The sequence below is a fragment of the Nothoprocta perdicaria genome, unplaced genomic scaffold (genome assembly GCF_003342845.1).
Source record: "Nothoprocta perdicaria isolate Ctin4 unplaced genomic scaffold, notPer1 scaffold_44, whole genome shotgun sequence".
Taxonomy (NCBI): domain Eukaryota; kingdom Metazoa; phylum Chordata; class Aves; order Tinamiformes; family Tinamidae; genus Nothoprocta; species Nothoprocta perdicaria.
The window spans coordinates 1,581,029-1,598,560 of NW_020455688.1; the positions used below are offsets into that span (position 1 = coordinate 1,581,029).

At 41.9% G+C, this 17,532-nt stretch overlaps 1 protein-coding gene across 1 annotated transcript in view; it reads left to right on the forward strand.

Annotated features, from left to right (window-relative positions):
* The first annotated feature begins 1,174 nt into the window (after nt 1–1,174).
* Nucleotides 1,175–17,532, forward strand: part of LAMB4 (laminin subunit beta 4) — a 44,469-nt gene continuing 28,111 nt past the window's right edge. Inside the window, exons 1-13 of the mRNA XM_026046388.1 lie at nt 1,175–1,208; nt 2,506–2,663; nt 6,481–6,616; nt 7,806–7,879; nt 8,419–8,607; nt 9,169–9,232; nt 9,753–9,967; nt 11,222–11,342; nt 12,986–13,174; nt 13,941–14,120; nt 15,612–15,721; nt 16,283–16,362; nt 17,378–17,528. Of these exons, the coding sequence (XP_025902173.1) occupies nt 1,175–1,208; nt 2,506–2,663; nt 6,481–6,616; nt 7,806–7,879; nt 8,419–8,607; nt 9,169–9,232; nt 9,753–9,967; nt 11,222–11,342; nt 12,986–13,174; nt 13,941–14,120; nt 15,612–15,721; nt 16,283–16,362; nt 17,378–17,528 (1,701 nt within the window). The remainder of the gene's footprint in view (nt 1,209–2,505; nt 2,664–6,480; nt 6,617–7,805; nt 7,880–8,418; nt 8,608–9,168; nt 9,233–9,752; nt 9,968–11,221; nt 11,343–12,985; nt 13,175–13,940; nt 14,121–15,611; nt 15,722–16,282; nt 16,363–17,377; nt 17,529–17,532) is intronic.

Genomic DNA, 17,532 nt, shown 5'->3' on the forward strand with positions numbered 1-17,532 from the left:
CCCTGCAGCAGCCCGGCTTCTGCGGGGCCGCGGAAAATTAAAGGAATTAAAGCATTGCTAAAGGCTGGTGCCTTTTCTATAGCTTCCTTTGACTACAATTGCTGAATGGACATGTAGGTATGGCTGTTGTATGTATGCTTTGTATGCAGCAAAGTGAACCAAGCCTACATGGAGCCTGTAAAATCTTAAATACATGGGGTGTATCTATGTGAGTAGTTCCTCCTGCTCTGGCACCCTGGGGTAGTGGGAACAGTTCCTCCCACACCAACACCACGGCGTGTTTTGTCTTTGCCTTGTGTGGCAGGATTCACATGGGGAGCCTCTCACGACCGGGCACCCACTGGCACCTGCAGCAGGACTGGGGGCTGAGGACCCAAAGGTGGCCCATCCGACTGTGCTTTGGGGGCTCTGGTTGTTGGAAATGGGGTGGCAGGATGCYGGATTACCCTTTAGATCACAGCTCCCTTCCATTTCTCCAATAGTCCCTCTGTGTTGGCAATTCTTATTATTCCCTCTGTGGGTAGCAGGAAGAAAGACTTGAAGTAAATGCCACAATGAGTGTCCCTTGGATTCCAACTGAGATCTCCCACGTACTGAGATCTCCCCCAGATATTTAATATTGATTTTAACATTCYCCTGCACAGCAGTATAAGATACAGTTATATAATATTGTCTGTGCCAGCTTCAAAATCTGTAACACCTAACTTCAAGCATTTGTCTGTGACATCTACATTAAGAGATGTCTCTGTTTTAAGTCAGTAGAAAGAAACAAAACCCCCAGAGAATGAGTCAGATCTCTGCACACAGACAGCTCTAGTTAGGATGAAATAGTTTATATTCAAATACTACAATATTTTTGCCGATAGCATTTTGTTTTTATTTTAACCCAAGTGTGAATATGTTTTTTTGGTCTTCAAAAGCATTTTTGAGGTGTCTGTCAGCTTTGATCTAGTTTTCAATGATGAAAATTCTTTCATAAGAAATTTCTACCAGAAGAAAATCAAAGCCAGGCTTTTCTTTTAATCTTAGTATCACAGCTCTGTTATTACAGTTTTGCTAAAAGATAGTAGCTCTGAGTAAGCCCATGTGCAGAAATCCCTTGGTGAGGCAGGGCTCTGAGTGACCTGGCAGTTCTTCTCTTACAGCGACACCCCTTTGAGTTTCACACCAAAGCATGAGGCTTGAGCTGACCTTTCTTCTACACCTCAGTAAGTACAAATGTCACATCTATCCAGGCTGGTTTTGAAAGGATATCATAGGATTTACATGTCTCAACAAGACTTTTTTAGAGCACTTCTTTTATTTATCAACTTTTATTTATCAGCTATTGTTGATAGCGATTCCTTGTTCCGTCCTCTCCTGTCCAGGAGCTGTGGGTCTGATAGGAAACCTTGAAGTACAAAGTAAAGATACCAATTGAAACCGAGCTTGAATCAGGCCCTAAGATGGGCAGTATATGTCTGTTARAAGCCAAGAAACTTGAATCTGGAAAATAAGAAAGGACAAGATAACCAAACATACGCATTGCTTTATACTCAAAGAATCGACTTTCAACAACTACCCAAAGTATAGCTTGAATTATAAAATGAAATCTGGCAGATGCAGATATTTATACAAATATTCTTCATAAACACTATGTATTTACTGCGCTAAGTGCACTAGTGTTTCTAATGTTCCTCTGGGATCTTCRTGTATTGATTTTGCTTTTTTAACTGTACTTTGTATAACAAGTCGAGCCAAGTAAAGCAGAACAGATAAAGCCTCCGAGGTACCATTCCTGTTCAGGGTTTCAGGACAGAACTTGTTTAAAAGGACAGGCCCTGCAAGGGAAGTCCTAACATAATGGAAAAAAAAATATTTAAAGTCATTTCAGGCAAAACAAACCAAAAGAACTTGCAATTATTTATTGAATTGTGAATGACGCTCTTTAATTACTAATATCCATTCCATGGTTCTTCATGGAGGGTTCTGAAACCACAGCATTAGGTTCATTTCAAATTACTAGATAATGTGAGGGAGCTCTGACTTTGATCCAGATCTCAGTTACACCAAGATAAGCTTGGAGAATTGAGCAGAAATCAGCAAAATAAGATCAGTGTCTGACCCTGCCCATGAAGGTTATTGAAATGTCTGTGGTTGGCCTGCAGTAGTACTGGGAATATCAGGAGAGGAAGCAAAATAAATTATTATTCCTAGACGAATGGCACGTTTACTGCACGAACAAGTGCTGAGGWTTGAAGTTTTAGGGCAAATTGGCAATATGCTGGCTATTATAACAATTTTGTGGCAGGTGCATTCATTAGAGAAGCTCTTTAAAATTCTGCCAAATGGTTTTATTAGGGACTAAAGGAATGTAGACAAAGGATGATTTATTTTTCCACCTGTATTACAATGTCACTGCTTTTCTCCAGTGAATACTGCTGAATATGAATGAATGCATATGAATGCATATGAATGTATATGAATGTATATGAGTGTATGAAGCCTTTGCTCTTTTGCACCCAGTGCTGTTGAGACCCCAGGGTGCCCAGGACGCCTGTGATGCCAGTTCTTGCCACCCGGCCATCGGAGACCTCCTCCTGGGTCGCAGCAAGCAGCTAACGGCCTCGTCAACCTGTGGCATGAAYGGCCCTCAGAAATACTGCATCGTAGGCTACCTTGAGGTTGGTTTGCTCTTTTCCTTTTTTAATAAACTAAACTTTGCTTACTAAGAATATCCTCATCTAGAAAAAGAAATTGCCCAGAGTGGGATGTTTCTATTGGAGTTGTTTGGATAGCCATCAGGTGGCACAAAATAMGCCTGGTGGAAGTCTACAGCTTATTGCAGCACAGATGGAGCATTTGGCAGTAAACCACAGAAAACCTTCAGAGTGACACATAGTTTCTCAAGAGAGAGGAACATCAGCAAAATGCCAATGAGCACAAGGCCTTTGGAAATCATTTTCCTTCTCAGAGGCCTCAAAGATAAGGACCACAGTCTGCATGGGGAGTCGTGTTTGGCGGGATGAGGGCTGCAGGCTGTAGACCTTCCCTGCAGGACCTTCCCTCCTTGCGCTGAGACCTGAGGCAGCCTTCAGAGCTTCACACCCTGTCTGCTCATGTGGTTTGATCTAAAATCAGACCTATGTTGACAAAAGCAGAAAGTCATCTCTGACAGAGGGAAAACCCTACAGTGTGCAGCACTGGGACCAGTGCCACTTATCCCCTTACCTCTTCRTCCTCTTTTGGACCTGGTGCTTTCTTCCCTCCATTTTCCAAACTGGCTCGGTGAAGCAGGGAATCCTTCCCTTAGCAGTGGCCTCAGGACTCCCACATAAGTCCTTAGTTCCCTTGCCAGTGATGAGGAACCAGATGGCTCAGGCTGGGAGCACCAGCACCCATATGTACAGGCTGCCCCTGCGGGCCTTGCAGGCCATGGGAGAGGTCCTTGTTGCTCCCTGGTAAAGAGGGAGATGCCTGTCAGGGCTCTGCGGTCCCACTGGTGTGTGGAAACACCAGCAGGGATGAAGGGAATTCTCCTTTCTCCAGTCCTGGAGGACTCGGCTGTATTGAGCTAATAGATCAACACAAGTAGAAATATATATGTATATATATTTATCAAACACCAGCTGTAGACTGAATGGGAAGTTAATAAAATATTGCTTGTTTTATAAACAATTAAAAACTGTTAGAGGTAATCACCTTCCAGCATAATGACACATTTACAGTTTAATGCTCTGCAATACTGAAGTGTCACTGAGCTCTGCTTGGAGTTACTCGTGGCAAATAGGTTTTTCTGCAGATTTTAAATGCCTCTTTCTTCTTCCCGGAAAGCCTGTGAGCTACTGTTCAGCTTTTGCCGTTTCCTCCCACATGCTTTGTGAAATGGGGCTTTGGCATTTACTCTGAATGTGGGCGATTTTTGGGATACAGGAGTGCAAAGAGCTGTCTCAGGGACATCTTGAGTAATAGATAATTAATATTTTCATTTGCCCGTAYTTACCCTTTGAATTATGTAAATACAAAGCCATGAAAACCAACAGCTGCTCTTGAGATAATCCATGTGATTTAATGCTATTTCAGTGTAGCTGGACCCCTCTGGTGACTATTTCCTGAAGATGAGAGTTACAAATTCTGCTGCTTTACAGAGCTCAAGAGATAGAGGTTTATGCTCTTGCAATTCCATTTGCTACACAAGCTCCCCATAAATGTGTGGGTAACTTATAGTCTATGAGGAAGTTCTGCTGTAATCAGTTCTTCTCACCAGCACCTTCTGTATGCTTTCCTAGAGGGAGGCCAGGAAGCTTAGCATCTTCCAAAGTCAATTTTTTTCCCCTAAAATTCTCCTCKTGATGACCCAGATCAGGCATCATAGTAAGAACAAACCTTACTTGTGAAAGTATGCATTAGTGATCGTGGCAAACTGCCCCAAATCGGGAATTAGTTAGGAGGTTTTGTTGAAAATTCAGATTGAAAAATACAGTTTAACATCTCTGTGTTTGAAAAGAGACACTAATTATTTACCCTCTCATATCCATTTGTTTCTAAAGACGTTCAGTGGATTTTAGGCCTCTGATTGGATTCATTAGTTACACATGTTCTGAAAGGGACACGAAGATAAGTCAGTACTGAAGAAAGTGCAAAGCTGCACACTGCAGAGACAAGCAGCATCTGGCAGCCTTGCATTAGGTGGACGTGTATGTGCTTGTCGTTTGGGAAGCGAAAAGATTTTTACTGTGCAGCCTTAAATGTAAGTTGAATGAGCGCCATATTATATGTGCCTATATAAACTGCCTGGGTAACTTGAACAGTCCACACCAGAGCTATCTAAAATCAGGTGACTGGGTGTTTTTTGTATTTCTGTCTCATCTTAGCAATTGACACATTCATGACATCCATGAGTCAAGTACACCGCAGAATGGCTAAGTACAATATATATTTATCATATTATTTAAAACACACCTGTGTGTATAATATACCTCTGAATCTGTATCTGTTTGTTTATTTAAACATGAATAATTACAAGGTGCTTAAAGATGTGCAAACCATTCCTAATATTTCTCTGTACATCTTGAGCCTCTCAGCTATGGGCACCAAATCTGTGGCATCTCCTCAGCTTACCTTTAGTGTAGGATTGTATCATCTTCTTCCTGATGTCCTGTCCCCCTTGGCTCCCCTGGCTATCTCCTCTGGTCTCTTACCCTTTCATAGCACTCACTGAAGGATCCTCCTCTTGCTGGTGACATTTCTGATGATCTTGTGCAAACTAGCATTTAAACTTGTCTCTCTGACATCTYTTTGTCTGTAAAGAGATCAGATGCCTCATCTAGGTGTTCTTTCTTTTTGGAGGTAGCAAAAACAAATTAGTGAGATTTTTCCTCTTAATCATTTAAGAGACCATATTGCCATCATACCTGCCAGTCAGGCACAGAACTCGAGCATCACGTTTGGCTCGAGCGTTGGGGAGGCAGCTGTTCGTGTCCCCACATCTTCCTTCTCAGTTAAGGTGTTACACTTCTCCAGGGCACTGCTGAGGACAACCACTCCACTTGTACTCATTCTTAGTGTCTGAATATGGATGATTTTTCAGGCTAGCACTTCAACCTTGTCACCTTTCCTTACGTCTTCTACTCATTCCTGCTTCCTTCTACTTACTCCTGCTTCCKTATCATCTTAAACATGGGCTACTTCCCTTCACTTTCAAAGCCTTTGCAGACAGCAGCCTCTAATCATGTCACCTTCATCACGTGCTTGTTAAATTTTCAAACAACCCTATCACTGAGATCCCCAACCTCCCTAACTCCACTTTTAAGCTTTCCCCATTCCATTGAACCTACAACAGGCATCGACAGTGGCTGCAGTGATGGTGTTTGGCAAGATCACCTATTTGCATCATGTCAACAGCTACATTTCTTTCCATTTATACTGTTTGGTGCTTCCAGCCAGGTCTTTGAGGCACCATAGATAACAGAGAATGTGCAAAAAGGCAAAATGAAATAAATGTGTGTATGTGATTTAGTAAATGGCCCTTTCCGGGCTTCTCTCAAATCTTGAAAGAGCAACTCATCCCTCCCATCCATTCTACTACCTCACTCCATTCACTGACTCAAAGTTTCTGCAGCCATTATGAGATATGGCTAAAAACTTAACTTTTGAAACATTTTCTCATGAGAAATGCTTGCAAAACAAACCATCTGACAGATAAAACTGGAACCAAATTTCTTTGCTCTTACTAAGATTCCCTCTTCACAGCAGAAAACGTGTTTTCATATGGTACTGAGGCAAATAAAAGTCCTAGCATCCCAACACCTATTACATCCTTGCTTTCTTTGTGCATATAATGAATTTGTCGAACTCAGTCAGAGGTGTCCTTTACATATGAAAGCAGAGGCACCCAAAGCAACAAGGCAGGTCCCAATCTTGCAATCAAATATATATGTGTTCCACCAGATCTTTAAAAAAGAGACYAAATTCCTCTATCCTGCCTATTTTGTTTTCTAGGCTGACCAGAAGTGCTTTCTTTGTGATTCCAGACACCCATATAATTCCTATACACAGCACAACAGCCACATGATTGAAAATGTTATCACAACTTTTGAGCCTGACAGGAAAAAGAAATGGTGGCAGTCAGAAAACGGTAAGTTTCCTGGGGAAAAAAAATGTCACTTCATGTGGTTTGATTCACTTATATAATCATTTTCCACTATTATCCCTTTATAAAAAGGTAAGACAAAATTGCATGTCTTCTTYGACTCAGTAGTATTAAAGAGGTATTTAGAGTGATTTAATCCTGTCCTTATGTATCACTAGAGGAATTTAGAAATCTTGTTTATTTACAGACAAATTCTAAGAAGTGCAGTACTTCCAACAACTGAATGCTTAAGTAAAGCCTGACTAGTTTTGTCACAGATTTCCCTGTGGTAGTTCTTCACCAATATCCATTTATATATCTTTACATCTTCTTTGTGAAGGGAAGTTAGGAGGAATGGCATTTTACTATATCCTTATTTTACATATGATAAGCATGTGAAAATATTTTACTAGTGAGAATTTAAGACATAGAAAAATTAATATAATATGTATTTTTAAACACTAAGTATTAAATTGATATCCAGCTAGAAATTCCTAAGCCTTGTTTTTTTTCAAGATGTGTAGCAAGGAACTGTCACCAGCTTTGGGCTCCACTGAGAATAAAGCTATGGGCCAGCTCCAAGAGGGCCATTTCTTGCTATCCCTATCCTTCCCTTGGGATGAGATCTCACAAAAAAGCCTTGTCAGCAGAAGCTCCAGTGTGACAAATGCAGACATAAGCACTGGGGATGTCATCTGATGCTACAGAAAATATGCAAATTGTGGTTTTTCTCCGCATGCTTTTTGGAAAATGCCTGCAATTTCGAGCAATAATCTAGCTCATGAAAAAATCCAAATCATCGTGTAGCAGTGTAGATATGTTTAACAGATCCATTTAACAGGAAAAAAAAACAATTTTTGTTAACATCATTCTTAAAAATGAGGAAAGACATTGGAGGGAATTAAAAGAAGTCTAGGTGCACACAGGAAGACACAAACTCAGACCCTCACTGTCACCATGTGTTTCCAGAGTGAATGAGGTGTGAACTGGGCCTTGAACATCTCCTGCAGCCTGGGTGACCTGCAGCATTGCTGGGTACCACACTGGGCATCACATCGCCCTTCACAGAGGCACTGGGACAGGGAGGTCTAGGCCAGATGCCAGTTCTGTGCTCCTGGTGATGGGAAAGGCACTTTACCTGCTCCACTGAAAAGCTATCTCAGCAGCCCCTCTCTTTCACCCCATGTCTTTTCAGGCATTGACCATGTCAGCATTAGATTGGACCTAGAAACTGTGTTCCAGTTCAGCCATCTTATCCTGACTTTCAAGGTAATGTTGTATGCACATATTTTACCTGAGCTTTCATTTAATTTTCTATTTCATTTATACTATATTTCACTCATATTTCATTTAATTTTACACTAATTAGTAAATCACTGGAATAGATTGCGTAGAGAAGCTGTGGAGTTTAGRGGTTTGTAACAACAGGTTAGATAAACACCTGTCAAGAACGGTTAAGTTATAGCTGATCCTGCCTTAGGGGAGTTAGATAGGCTGAATGGTTTCCTCTTCATGTGCCTTCTGGTCTTGTTTTCTACTAATCTGAAAATTATAGTTGAAAAAAGATAGATTGCAAAGTTAAATTCTCAAAATTTGGGAAATGCCAGAACTGAGCATTCRAATATAACTATGCCTTCTCCTGCATATGTATTGTGATCTGAATGSTTACAAGTTTTTCACTACAAAATCTGCGTTTTGTTGCAGCATATTGCCTTACTAAAAACTAAACTTGTGTTTAGGAATGACGGTACAACAACCTCTGGTATCAATGTCTGGTTAAGGACTTCTTAAAATAATGTTTCTTACAGACATTTCGGCCTGCAGCGATGCTGGTTGAGCGCTCCACAGATTTTGGTCAGAGCTGGAAAGCGTTTAGGTATTTTGCCCAGGATTGTGCAGCTTCTTTTCCCAACATCTCTTCTGGTCCAGCAAAAGGTGTGGGAGACATTGTTTGTGACTCCAGATATTCTGACATCGAGCCCTCCACTGAAGGAGAGGTATTGCCAAATATCTCTGTTCTATGAATTCAGTCCATATATTAATATTTTCTGTAGCTGAAGRGCTACAGAACAGCTGTAGCTGTTCTGAGTCCATTATATATATATTTATCTGTAATATATACATATTGAAAGAGAGAGACATGAGTTGTTATTGATTTGACTAAATAAGAGGGAGAAAAAAACTACTGCATTTATCCTCCAGTTTCACATCCAAATGAACTCATAAATTAACTTTTACAAAACTTTCTAGTGCCTTTTTTTTTCTGGTTTCCAAATTCCTGTAGAAGTCCCTCCTTACAAGAAATTGCCACATCCACCCCTTCTGCTATGGCAAGAGTTTGTCTTTTGAGCCCTTTCAAGGRGGCCCAGGCCTTTCCTGACATGTCCCTCCATCAAAAGGTCTTTTTGCTTCACTTCAAAGCTTCAAAACAGCCCTTTTTTCTCTTCTGTAAGATCAGTAACGTGGCATCAGTAACAAGTGAGTCTCAGGTGACAGATTTTGTATGCCAGAAAAAAAGATTGCATGTTTTTACACATATATTAACTTCTTTTTTGCAGGTTGTCTTAAAAGCTTTGGATCCTAGCTTTGAAATAGAAAATCCACATGCGCCATATATCCAAGGTATGAACAGCCTGGCTTTTCTCCAGAGATATTTTGCTGATGCTGTTTGTATACTGAAATGGAGAAGTGTTCAGCAGTGTAACTCAGTGATTCTAAAAAGTCAGTATACAAAGATTTTAGGGAGACATCTGTTCTAAATAAAACAAACCAGTCTTATTCTTTGGTCTTGATGTTGAATGGCCTGGCTCTGCACAGCTTAGATTGACCACATCCATAGAGGTAAATTGTTATTCTTAGGAGCAATCTCAGCCCCATTCTGCAAAATGCAGTTTGCTCCAAGCCAGAGCCATGCCAAGGAAGATGACAACACTTAGCTGTTTGCTGCAAGTGGGCCTATTCTCTGGCACGATACAGGTCACTGACTGGGTGGAGCTGGGCTGATACCAGGCTACTTTACCTGAATTTCTTTGGTTTAGGGAAATATCTGGATGATTTATCCAAGAAGATTTGACTTGGTCTGTTTTCAAATGTGCAGAATTTAGAGCGCCTTGGGCTCTTCATTTCTTCTCTTTTCTTCTAGAGTTCATTACTTTGACAAACCTAAGGATAAATTTTACTAAACTCCACACCCTTGGGGATGCTCTGCTTGGAAGAAGACACAATGATCCCCTTGACAAGTATTACTACGCTGTCTATGAAATGGTTGTGCGTGGCCATTGCTTTTGCAATGGTCACGCCAGCCGGTGTGATCCTGTGGAGAGCCTGCGGGGAGATGTTTTCCATGAGCCTGGAATGGTGCGTCCTAAATGTCCTCTCCAAGGAGGACAGGTCCTGTGGATATTTTGAAAGAACAGCTGGAGGGGGAGCAGGAGGGAGGTCTCTGATGATCCTTGGATTGATCATATGTAACTAGACCTTGTAAAAAGTTTCATACAGCTTCATCCTTTAAAACCCTAGGACACATGTCACAGAATTTGTCCCTTGTTGGCATTAGTGTGGGACTTCTAAAGCAACGGAGAGGAGACATGTTGGTGATAGCATCAAAATACCAGAGCTGTAATGGTGCAAATATAATGCAGTAAGTAGCTGGTGCTACGTGCAGGCTTGAAGGGCTGCTCAGGGGCACATTCCTTCCCTGCTGCTGGACTCGGGGCATCTGCAGCACTAAASGGAGACACCAGCACAAAGAAAATCTGACAGTACTAAGCTAACCTGGGAAAAGTGGCGTATTAAAAAAATCTGGAACATGATCGTGAGTTTCTTCCTTTTGGGAACAAATGTTTTGTATTGTTTTGCTTTGTTTCCCCAGGAAGATATATATATATATATGAATATATATATATATGTGAATATATATATATGTGAATATATGATATATGAATAAATAGACATTTGGAGAGAGAGAGATGTAGGAATAAAAAAGCTTTAATTTATGTCACTAGAAATAGATTTTCTTTCTAAACACTGCACAGCAGGTTTGCAACTGGTTGAAGTTGGTCAGTATTCTCCATACCTTTTACTAAGAATTTTGTCAGCTGAGGGAGCCAAAGAGCTTTGGATTTCCCTGATATTGCTGGCATACCACAGGCAGAATATTACTTGAGTAGGGAACACAGGAGGTCAGGAGGTCTTCTAGCCATTTAATGAATGGTTATATACAGGTGCAGTATGTACCTGGAATGCCTTAATTTGATTTAGGAGGGGTGCTGGAAGCTGGTGGCCATTTCATAGTATTAAAACTTGCATCAGTAAAGAAAAAATAAACCACTTTAAACTTGTAACTTAATGGAGCAGTAAAGTGAGCAGGAACAGAATATATAAAAATTTGTTCTAAGATGCAAGAAGGGCAAAATTGGATTCTGTCACAGCAGAGGTCTTATATGTAGAGGAAGAAACATCTTTTTGATGTTGAAATCAAAATTTTGATGTTGTTTGTGTGAAACATCCATCTGTTTCATTTGGGATAGAGAAGGATACTTTAGTCTTCCCCTTCAAATTCCACAAAACCAAAGAAATCTCTCTTCAGTTGTCCTTTCCCGGGCTTTGCAGGTCCATGGGAGATGCATCTGCCACCATAACACCGCTGGCGTGGCCTGTGAAAGATGTAAGGATTTCTACAACGATGCTCCCTGGAGACCTGCTGAAGGGAAGCAGGATAACGCTTGCAAACGTAAGGACAACACAAGCTCTTCCTCTCCAGCACAAGGAAGATGAGTGTAGTACAGTCCTAGGGCCATGCTTAATGGGATGGCCAAGTTTCTGGGAGGGAATATTTTCGATGTCCCTGTCTGGAAACATAGATTGATTCATGTGTCCATCAGTGCTCAGCTGCCCTGCAAGAAAAAGAGCTGTTTCCCATTCTGATTTTCCATAAGATGATAAAAATAGGAAAAGGGGACTAACACAAAACAGATCRTTCATCGTTAGTGTGAGGTCTTTCTTGCAAATGAAAGACAAGGCTGAATTTTTTTTTCAAAGTGAATGGATAACATTGCACTACAAAAATAGGGGTTTKGGGGATTGGGATTGGGATCCCGAAATTGGGATTTCGGGATCTGTAACGAATATTCAGTGAGATCTTCCTTTGATGAAACAGTGTTCACGGCAGCATATCAACCACACTCATCAGCATGAATGTGTTTCCAAGTTTAGGGTCCTGTTTTATCTTAAGTCTCCAATTAACACTTTGCAAGAATATGTGATGGAATCGTTTATTTTGCTACTTTTTTTTTTTTTTTTTTTTTTTTTTTGTCAGCCACTGTGGCTAGCAAGCAGTGTACGTGAAGCAAAAGGTAATGCAGACTAATGAATCATCTTTAATATTATATATGTGGTGTCAACGCTGAAAACATACAAAATCATAGATTTTAGAGAGAGCCACTTTTACTGGAAAAGGAGGTCTGTTTTTGACCTGCACCTGATCCAGAAAATGCGTGTGCTTGGGTGTGCTTGCCAAGTGCAGCGTTGCCAGTTCCCACTAATTTAGGTGAGCCCGGCAGTTCTGGCTCCACTCCAGGAGCTCCCTGGCTGCAGTGCTCTGCTGAGATCAAACTGCACCAGTGTTGTTGCAACACAGGCTCCTGGCACAATGTGGCAAATGTCCCTTCCTGGGTGCAGATGTTGGCAGGGCCTTCTTCTCCTCTTCAAACGRGTGGAGGTGATGCCACTGAGCTGCTGTTTTATACAGGAGGAGGAGAAAGGAAAGGGGAAGAGTGAAGAGCAGCAGCCTCTGGCTCCTCTCCCCCAACCCAGGGTGGTGCTGAGGTGTTTTGTGGATGGATGCTGCTCTTCCCTGTGGATAGGGAGCTGGAAACCAAGTCAGGCAGAAACGTCTTCTGCTTGAGGAAGGATTGGACATTCCCAGGGTTTCTTGCATGGTCTGGCAGCTGGGATTAACAGAAGGTGAAATGGTGACACCAGCCCAAAGCGAGATGCCTGGAGCCTTCTGTTTTGCTCCCACTAGTGGCTTATTCGACTGCTTGGCTTATGCTTCAAGGCATTCATATATGTCCAAGTCAACTTCAGAAGGACTCAGAACTGCCCCTTGCAGATTGCTAACTTCTGTAGCCAAAAGAATTAGTAGAACATTTGTTGTTGGACCCTCTTCTTTCCAACTGTTCCAYACAGTCATATGCTTCTTTTTTTTTGCAGTTAGCCCATAGTCTTGCCATCATTATGACCCACTAGCATATATATATAAAATAAAATTTGTTGTCAGTACCAAAGCTACTAAATTTGCTGAATTTGCTGTGGTGGCAAGGTCACAGTAAGGGCTACGGTGCAAAATGCCTCACCCTGTGTTTTTGCTTTCAGAGTGCAACTGCAACGGCCACTCTGCCAGCTGCCACTTTGACATGGCAGTGTAYGAGGCCAACGGTGGTGACAGCGGAGGTGTTTGTGAAGACTGTCAGGATAACACCATGGGGCAACACTGTGACCAGTGCAAACCCTTTTTTTATCAGGATCCACTCAAAGTCATCTCRGACCCTCACGTCTGCCTCCGTAAGCTCCCCTTTTTCATTCTCTTTAAGAATGGCTCAGAATGGGGTGGCTCCAGTTCTCTCTGCTGCTCTCTGCGCCCCATTGCATCACTACGCTTAGATGTTAATATAGTTGTAAAAATATTAGCAGACCTATTACATCCAGATTACCTTATAAAGTAACTGCGTAACAGCTTCCTTAAACAAGCATTATAAAAGGAGCTGCATATTTTCAACTCATTGCTCGTCTGAGCTTTGAAATACAGCAGAGATGTCATCTTTCTTAAACAATATGAATAGAAAATATGCATAGCAGTAATGTTGTTGCTCCCATGATAGTCATGGATTATGAAAGGGATGATAGATGATGGGACAACTAGCATCTTTTGCTAGAGCAAGTGCCATGTATGGGAAATRCAAACTTTCAGGCATGCAAGCCCTTCTTCTGAAAGACAAGTATAATTCATTATTAATATAGCACAGGAAAAAATGATCTGAGTATAATTTAGTTGTAGTGTTTGATTGGCCATTTTGAGTGAAAAGCAGAGGGGAAGATCACCAGGGGGAGAGGTGGATATTGCTGAACTGTGAGAAAAGTTTCGTATCCTTGGGAAAAATGGGATGCTTCATAGAAGTGGTGTCTCCTGTTTAATCCAATGCTTCTGGGAAGCAGTTCATCCATGGACAACTCAGACTAGCTGTGTGGAGGTGACTCGTGTGTGATATCCCTCTGCAACTTTTTCAAGCTTATATCTAAATCTTCTTTTCTGATGTCTCCTGCTGTGCAGCCTGTGACTGTGACCCAAAAGGCACCTTGCAGCCCGGCTTGTGTGAGCGCCGCACAGACCCTCTTCTGGGAACTGTTGCTGGTCGATGTCCTTGCAAGGAGAATGTGGAGGGAGCCCGCTGTGACAAGTGCAGGCCAAACTACTATGGCCTGAGTGTCGATGACCCTCTAGGCTGCCAGCGTATGTAAACCACCTCTCTTATTCTTCTTTCAATGCATTTTATAGCTATTGAGGTACTAGAGCCCGTAGAAGCACACACATTAACTGCTTTACAAAATACCCAGTGGCCCACAGGGATTTAATGTCAGGGGCATCACATTGCTGAGGAAGGCAAAGGTTGTCAGGACCAAAAAGATACAAAAACATTTGGAGAACACATGCAAGTAACCAATTTCATTGACAGAAAAAAAGAGATTAAAACACATGAATGTTATTTCATGATCAAATTGAGCAAAAGGATGATTTCATAACCATGGAAACGATGCCAGGGATCTCTCTGAGGATATCTGGACTCTACAGAGCCCAGTGCAGGGTCAGGATGGCCCAGCTCCAGCCTCACAGACAGTCTAGCTGCAGTGCTGGGAGATGGAGGCCACCTCTTCTACCACATTTTAACTTCTCAGTGCCCACCTCTTCACTGAGGTGTCACAGGCTGTGCAGGGTGAATGCAGTTATGTAGCAGGCTAACTTGATGTAAGCATCTCCTAAAACCAGTCTTCCCACTCTGATGATAGTGCTGGGCTTTAGTATGTAATGTTCTGCCTGCTGCTCCATAAGGTTCCCATAAGGTGCTCCATAAGTTTCTACAGAAAATATGTACGATTCTTTCTGGGTAGCCATGGTCTGAAATGTTCTTTTAAATGYATTTAGAAGCCGTTTGTCAGGAAGCAAATGTATTTTTTAGGAAGAGGAAAATAGAAATACCATCCACAACCACATATTCCACTCATTTTAGGTTCCATGCTTAAAATATAACTAACATAAAATAAAGAGAAATCCATGTGCCTGAAACAAAAGCCCAAATGAATGCTCCTTCAGACTAATAAGACCATGACTTATTTTGTTYTTCTGCTTGTTTTCGATAATTTTGGGGCAGTGTTTTGGGGCTCTTCATGCATAGCAGTGAGTGATAGGGAAGTGAGAAAGCAGCTGAGTGCTTGTCCTGAGAGCCTGCAGCCTGGCAGTTCTCTGAAGTAGGAGACAACACATCCGTCTCCTACTTGGGGACATTCTGAATCTGTGAGCAAAATCTGAGTATCAGCACACAGGATTGCACAGAAAATCACTGCATGGACTCCAGCCACTCATTCCCTGTTCCACCCCAAGATGTTCCTAACCAAGGCAAAGGTCCTTTTCCCCAAAACAAGGAGCTTGCTGCAGATTTGTGGACAGGGAATTCCAATCTGGAGATATTCTGGAGATCTTCAGGATGTGTTTGGACGCAGCCCTGTGCCACGTGCTCTTGGTGACCCTGCGTGTGCAGCGGGGTTGGACTAGATGACCTCTAAAGGTCCCTCCCAACCCTAACCATTCTCTGACTCTATGATCTGCAGATCCCTCACCCGAAGGATGGGGGCCGCCTGTCCCTCTGCTGCCACATCTGAAGCAAACTCCCGCTCCGCTGCTCGCAGCGGCGCCCACCCAACTAACCCCCCGTTTCTTTCCTCGCAGCCTGCAACTGCGATCCCTCGGGCACCCTGCCCTTCTCCAGCTGTGACGCCGTGACTGGCGAGTGCCTCTGCCAGCGGCGGGCCACCGGCCGGCGCTGCCACGAGTGTGTCGTATGTACCGGGGCCGTTTTTCCTGGGTCTTGATCCACATGGCTGGGGAAGATTCCGCTCCCGTCGCCTGCCTCCATGTGGGCTCTCGCATCGAAGGAGAGAGCGGCAGATGTTCTGGATGTGCTGCGCCATTTCCTGCGCCTTTAGAAATAGAAGGAACACAAAAACTTCCTTGTTTTCACTGAAGAAGCTTATTCTGTAATAATATTGGTTCAAAGTTTATTGTATCTATCTATGGAATTAAAGCATTTTAAATGGCAGAAGAGACAAATGAGAAGGGTAGCAAATTGCTCTTTATACARATTTTGTAAGCAGAGAAAGGAGCTAGACATAGGATATACTTTGGTGATGCTCCACAGAGCTCTGTGGACAGTGTGCTATGGCTCATTCAGCAGCCTGGTCTACCAGGACTTGAACCTTAATAACACACCCATGCTTAACCTTACTCACATCATAGTTCCAGAGAAATGTTCATTCAGAGAAGTCAATTCTTTTGTGGTTCACATACTTAGATATTTTCTGTAAAAAAAACTCTTTTTTTTTTTTCCCTTTATATTCCAGCCAGGATACTGGGGCCTTGGCAAGAGCTTGTATGGCTGCTTTCCATGTGACTGTGACATTGGGGGATCCCAGAATAATTTGTAAGTCAGTGTTTGCCTTGAATTTTTGTCTTGGCTTTGGTTTTATAAACTCTTGGGCTAGACTTTCTAATTAGTTTCATACAGTCTCGGTACAAATGGAAAAATAGACTGAAGACATAATTTCGTCAGATGAAAACACCATAAAGTCATGTTGGGATTCTGGGAATTGGAGGCTTTAAAGGAGACTTGCCTTTTTTCTTTTGAAGTCTGCTTTGAATCTCATGGACTTGAGATTAGTTTAATGAAAAAGACAAACCACCTAGTTTGAGAGAAGCAGAAGCTCTAATATTAGTAGAAATGAGCAGTAAGTTAAGGGTGACATTTTTAACTCAGCTTCCAATATCCACTTTAAATGCTAGAATATGCTAGAAATATGCTTTAAATGCTAGAAATATCTTATTTTTTCAGAGGYACTGGGCTCCTATTCAAAAGGTATAATTTTAGAGACAAGATTTGTTTCAGTTGTGCTCCTCCAAGATTTAGATCATTGCTTGTTAGATTTCAGATATAGAATCATATGATCTGATCCCATAGGACAATTCCTCRATATGCCCAGTGTGTAGTAAATCATAGCTAGCCAGTATGTCATATGCTAAATAAGAGTGTAAGTATATGAACATTACCATATTGCATCAAATCAAAACTCCATCTGACCTAATGCTGTGTCCCTAAAAATGATAGCTGTAAGACTAGTAATAGACACAGTAATAAATAGAGTAACAGATATAATAATGGATAGTGGCAGATCCTCAAGAAATAAAGGAATTTGCTATGGAATGGACAGAAAAAGAAAGAGCCTCTCACACCTCTCAAAGAGATGAGAAAGTAGCAGTAAATAAATCCAGCATCAGACAAGAGGAAACAGATGGTTGGCAGTAGGAAAAAGTTTTATAAGGGAACCCATATAATGATGAAAGAAACAAAGTAGAATCAAAGCTGGAATTTAGTTCCTTTTGTTTTCAGAAGACCCATGTTTTACACTCTCATATCCTTCCTTTACCAACTCTTACTCTAGGTGCTCGCCAAAGGACGGTCAGTGCACGTGTCTTCCCAACATCGTGAGCCRCCAGTGCAACAAACCAGCTGCAGGCTACTTCTTTTTACCCCTGGATTATTACATTTATGAAGCTGAGCATGCCAAGGCCCTTTCTGGCTCTGCACCTTTGGTAC